At 56.4% G+C, this 5,358-nt stretch overlaps 1 protein-coding gene across 1 annotated transcript; it reads right to left on the bottom strand.

Moving 5' to 3' along the window:
- Positions 1 to 330: 330 nt before the first annotated feature.
- NMRK2 (nicotinamide riboside kinase 2) lies at positions 331 to 5,358 on the bottom strand. Its single transcript, XM_081134680.1, has 7 exons — positions 4,788 to 5,358; positions 2,813 to 2,903; positions 2,140 to 2,188; positions 1,897 to 2,053; positions 1,416 to 1,487; positions 955 to 1,061; positions 331 to 671 (listed from the first exon to the last, which is right to left on the bottom strand). The coding sequence occupies exons 1-7, from the start codon at positions 4,811 to 4,813 to the stop codon at positions 586 to 588; spliced, it is 588 nt and encodes a 195-aa protein (XP_080990806.1). The 5' UTR covers positions 4,814 to 5,358; the 3' UTR covers positions 331 to 585.

The following is a 5,358-nucleotide window of genomic DNA, read 5'->3' as shown; positions in this document are numbered from 1 at the left end:
AGGTATCACTTCCAACCACAGAGAAGGTGTAGGGGGTGTAGTAGGGGGCCAGGCTCAGCCAAGAGCTGGGGCACACTCAGGCTTGGCTGACTTCCCAGCCCCTGCTCTGGGCTATGCTGTGCCACCTGTTGAAAGCTGGCAGGAAATTTCCCCTCTGGGGAAACTGAGGCCACAAGGACCCCAAGCAGCCCCTGGGGTCATGTTGGTATGGGTCCAACAGGTGGAGACTAACTGCCCAGAGCTCTCAGTGCCACGCCCAGAGGCCACCAATGAACCAAGGGGAGGGGATAGGAGGGTCCTTTTCAGTGCCTCAAATACAATAGGCTGAACCCCAATGGTTAAAAAAATAGGATCAAGTTTAATACTTAAGCTGCGGTGAGGTTACAGAGGCATCTCAGGGCAGGATTCCAGGGCCCTGAGATGCTGAGCTGTGAGTGGGGCTTCCACTCTCATATGTACAGACATCCACAAAGGGAAATGGTCGTGCAGTGTCTTGCTGGGATGCCACCAGCCTGGCCGTACTGTGGCCGGAATTGTATGTGGGTCTCTCCAGTCCAAGGTCAAGACCCTCCTCCCCCAGTCACACTAGGAGTGGTTCAGGAGTGAGTTCTGAATGTCTTCCAGGACCTGGTGGAAGAGCTCCTCACGGGACTTCATGCCGTCCAGGTACACTGAAATCAGAATGGCCATAGTCAGGGGTGAAACTGCGGGGCCACCGGGCTGCTGCCCGGAGGCAGGCGGCCAGTGCACAAGGAGACGGGTGGACTGCTGGGTTAGGAGGAAGCCAACCTGCAGAAACAGGTCGCTGGAATAGAATGGCCTCTGGGGTCCAAAGCAAGAGCGACTGGCAGTGAGGCTGAGGAGGGACTTCTAGGTTTCCCAAATGGTCCCCATGGGGAGGGGCTGGGCTCAGGGTCCCCCCAGCGCCCGGCCTCATCCTACTCAGGGCCTTACCTACTTCCACGCCGTTGGCCTCCATCTCTTGCTTATACTTCTGGTACATGGGCCACACATGGCCATCAAAGAGGCCGGGGGGATCGGGGACCTTGTAGCTTCGAGTACTGGGGAGAGAGATTGTCAAGAATGAGGGATGCCCATGTTGCCCAAGGGTGGCACCATGAGCAGAGCCTGGGGGATGTGAACAAGTTCAGGGATAGTACCACTGAGTCAGGGGCCATTGGCTGGGGTCTGGGTGCCCCAGCTTCTGGCATTTTCACCCCCTGAGCCTGGTAGATGCCTAGGGCAGTGCAGGGGTGGGCCATGCCTTCAGTCCCTGGCTGGGACTTCTGGAACGAGCACAGGCCAGCCAAGGGCCTGCTGGCTGCCAACCTGCGGTTTCAGGGCAGCCTCTGTCCAGTGGGCATCAGTGGTTTCCTGGTCCCACCTGGGAATCCAGACAGGGCCTCCAGGCTCACCTCCTCCTCCACTTGCACTCTTCGTAGGGGACAGTCAGGAAATACCGTCGGCTGTATAAGTCCACCAGGGGCCTGGCAGGGATGGAGGACATGGTCAGCGCCATGGGCCTTTCTTCACGGGGTCAAAGGTACACAGCCCCATAGGTCTCCAGGGACTTTCCTGGGTGATGAGGGCGGGGGTCTTGGCTGGTTAGTGTAGGGGTCAGGGAGGGGACAAGCATCAGCCAGTCTCCTGCTATGCCCAGGAACATCCCCATAGCAGCTCCCAGTTAGGATGGGCCAAGAGAGGTGCTATGTCTTAGCCAGGGCCAAACAATGAGGCCAGGAGTCCAGCCGAGCCTCCTGCTCTGCCTGAGAGGGGTGAGTTCTAGAAGGAGGACTGAGTTTCCCCAAGAATTGGGGGAAACTGAGCTGAGGCCAATTCTGCCCCCAACCCCTGGGAGGGCTCAGACGGTCTGGGTGTGAACCTGCTCTCACTCACTTGTAGCTGTAGAGCAGGAAGCCCTCCAGAATGAGGATGTGGGTGTCCACAGTGTTCGGTTGGATGCTGACCCCGTGGGCACGGGCGAACTTCTGGGGGTTGCTCACCCAGGCCTGCACGGTGCTCAGCATGGCTTCCATGTCCAGGGACTCCAGCACTGGGGGCAGGTAGAGCAGGTGTTGGCAGAGTCGGGGGAAGAGGGGCAGTGCAGGCAGGGGGCGCGGGGCCGCCAGCCATCCTTACCATCCCACTGCTTGAAGCCGTCCTCCCCAACTGCGATTTGGTCTTGGGGCTGAAACAGAGGAGCCCGAACCCCGGGCTCAGTGCCCGCCTTCCCACCTCACCACCACCCTGGGCTGACAGAATCTTGATGGGCCCCTCGGCTCCTGGAGAGCCCACAGTGAGGGGCCCAGAGTCTGGCGGGGCTGCCTGCCCTGACCCTCTGCAGTTGATGCTTACAGACTCTGAGGTGCTGGGTGGGGTTCAGGCTGGCACTGGGATACTCCTCCCCTCCCCTGCCCCATGACTCTTGGGACAAGGAGGAAGGGGACTTTGCATCCATCATCTCATTACTCCTCACCCTCAACAAAGCATTCAGGGTAGTCTCAGAGCCCATTTTGCAGATGGGAAAGTGGAGGTACAGAGGGAGAAAGGGCCTGGAAGGCCACAATGGCACTGGTCTGGTGGCACACTCCTTTTGGGAACTGCAGTGTCCCCATCAGTCCAATGGGGAACAGGTGTCCAGTGAGAATGTGCCAGGTACATAATAACTGCTCAGTAAATGAGAATGCTTATCCCTTGCTCTCCAGGCCCAGGGAGGCCTGGGAGCAGTCTGTGCCTGGCCCACATGGGCAGTGGGCAGCAGAGGGCAGGGTAGCATGGGCCAGCTCCCCCCGATCCCCAGTGAGGGCGCCACCTTGAAAAAGTCATCCTGGTGGATCACACAGCAGTTGGGCAGCACCTTGAGAAGGCTGTTGGTCAGCGTAGTCTTGCCGCCGTTGGTCATACTGTGGAGATATCGTATGCATGAGCTGCCTGGCCGCATCTGAGGGGCCCCCAGAATCAGACTCAAATATAAACACAGAACTGTAAAACCTTAGAGCTAAAAGGATATTGTTATTTGCCTAGGGCCACAGGAGGCTTTTTAAGCAGAGATAAAGGGCAGAAACTGTGATAAGAAATAGCTAACATAGTCTTGGCTGGCTACGGCCACCCTGAGAGCTGAGACTCATTTCGTGTCATTTCCTGGGCAAACCCAGGAGGTGAGGCCAGGAGCTCATTTTTATAGATGAAGAAACTGAGATCCAAGCATGATTTAGCCCTAGTGGGGCTTTTATTTGTTTAGTTTTTTGAAGGTCAAAATGTTAAAACAAGTGCAATTTGGGGAGAAAAAATATTTGCAATAGAAAAAACAGTAGTTCACTGTAAAACTAAAAGAGGCACTCAATTTTATGACCTGGTTGTAACCAAGAAAAGCCAAAAAAAGGAAAAAAGAAAAAACAACAATTGTCAGAGTAGGATGACCAGCTCGCCCTGGTTTGCCGAGGATGTCTCTGCATTTAGCACTGAAATTCTCGAATCCTGGGGACCCTTCAGTGCCAGAAAAACCAGGATGGGGGGGGGGGTCACCCTGTGGCACTGGGAACAAGAATCTCGACTCCTTGGGGCTGACAAAGGACATAGAAGGGTATCTGAAAGGCCTTTCTGGAAAACAGTGTCCCTGTGACCTTGTTGTCCCTGTTCTAGGAATCCGGGGCAGAAAGCCAGATGTGGAAGAGGGGAAAGCTGGAGCTGATTAAAAGGGCCGAAGGGAAAGGGGACCCCCATATATTAAGGGAGAGCAGTTTAGAACAGCTCTGACATTAATTTGGGTAGTTACTAAAAGGCACACCTTGCACTCAAGGTGGCTGCAGAATTTGCAGGGCCTGGCACAAAATGAAATGTAGGGGCCATCCTTCAAATATATTAGTAATTTCAACTGGGTGGTAGCAGAGAAAGTGGAAGAGGGCCCTGGCCAGGTAGCTCAGTTGGTTAGAGCATTATTGGTTATAGGTTCAGTTCCTGGTCAGGTCACATACAAGAATTAACCAAAGCACACATAAACAAGTGGAACAACATATTGGTGTTTCTCCTTCCTTTCTCTAAAAATCAACTGAAACTTTTTTAAATCCTCACCCGAGGATATTTTTTCCCCATTGCTTTTCAGAGAGAGTGGAAGGGGGGGAGAGAAGCATCAATTGGCTGCCTCCTGCACATGCCCCGGAACCTTCAGTTCATGGGTGGAGGCTCTAACCACTGAACCAAACCAGCTAGAGCCAATTAAATTTTCTTTTAAACCAAGTGGGTAGAAAGTTTCTGTCCCCAAGCCCACCCTACTTAGGTGAAATGCTTCCCTAGCATCATCTTAAAAGGCCTGGTTATTGGAAATAAAATGGAGACTTTGAATCCTTCTGGGAAGGGAGGCCCCTGACTGGCAGGTGCTGCACACAGTGCCACCCGAATGCCACTCTGGGGGCCGCCCCACTGCCCACGTGTCTGACTCTGGCTAGGGCATCTCCTCCCACCTTCCCGCCAAGATGGCCCCAGACTATTAGGAGGGTCTGCCTGAGCTTCATAAAGTCTTCTCTCCCCACTGATTTTTGATTTTACACTGAGTATAGTGGGGAAAAGCGATTTCCATTTGGAAATTTAAAACTGGGCCTCCGGCGCAGCCCGCTGGGGGCGCCCAGCCTCGGAGCGCACAGGCCCCTCCCCACACTCAGACCTTGGGCGGCACTCGGGGGACCCCAGGCCCCAGGCAGCCCTCGGTTCATCCCGCGGCCTCAGCCTCGGCCCCCCCCCCCCGTGGCTCCTCGGCGCCTTTGGCCCCGCGAGGCCGCCAGGCCGCTCACCCTCCGATGCCCACGATGCACTTCATTTCCACGCGGAGGGGCGGCGGGGATCGCGCTGTCTGCCCTGTGGAATCGCCGGCTCCCCGCTGGGTCCAACGCCGCGCTGCGTCCCAGCTTCATTGAGAAAACCTGGCGCCTTTATAGGCCCCGGCAGCCCGGAGGCCGCCACGAGGGAGGTGACACGCGGCCTATTGGCAGCGTGGCCCGCGGGGTGGGGGCAAGCCCTCCCCCTCCCGCCCAGCACCTGTTCCCCCGGATGGAAATAGCTCCACGTGGCCTTTTGCCTAAATAGTCATGGGCCAGCTGGGCGGGAGGGGCGTGGGGTGGATGTCACCCTGGTTGCCTCTTCCCTCCTCCTCTTCTCTTCCCTCTCTCCCCCTCCTAGCCAGACCGGCCGCCAAGCAGATATCGGCCACACACCTTCCTTTCTAAAAATATCCCGCCTAGTGTGTCCTCTGGCCTGACCCTGACATTAAGACGAGTTCTGGTGGCGCTCACGAAAGGGAGCTCACTGCCCACCCCCACCCCATCACCAACTGCAGCAGCAGCGCCAGCACCGCCCCCCCCCCCC

The sequence above is a fragment of the Miniopterus schreibersii genome, assembly GCF_964146895.1.
Source record: "Miniopterus schreibersii genome assembly, chromosome: 4".
Classification (NCBI taxonomy): domain Eukaryota; kingdom Metazoa; phylum Chordata; class Mammalia; order Chiroptera; family Miniopteridae; genus Miniopterus; species Miniopterus schreibersii.
This window is presented reverse-complemented; position numbering and strand designations above follow the sequence as displayed.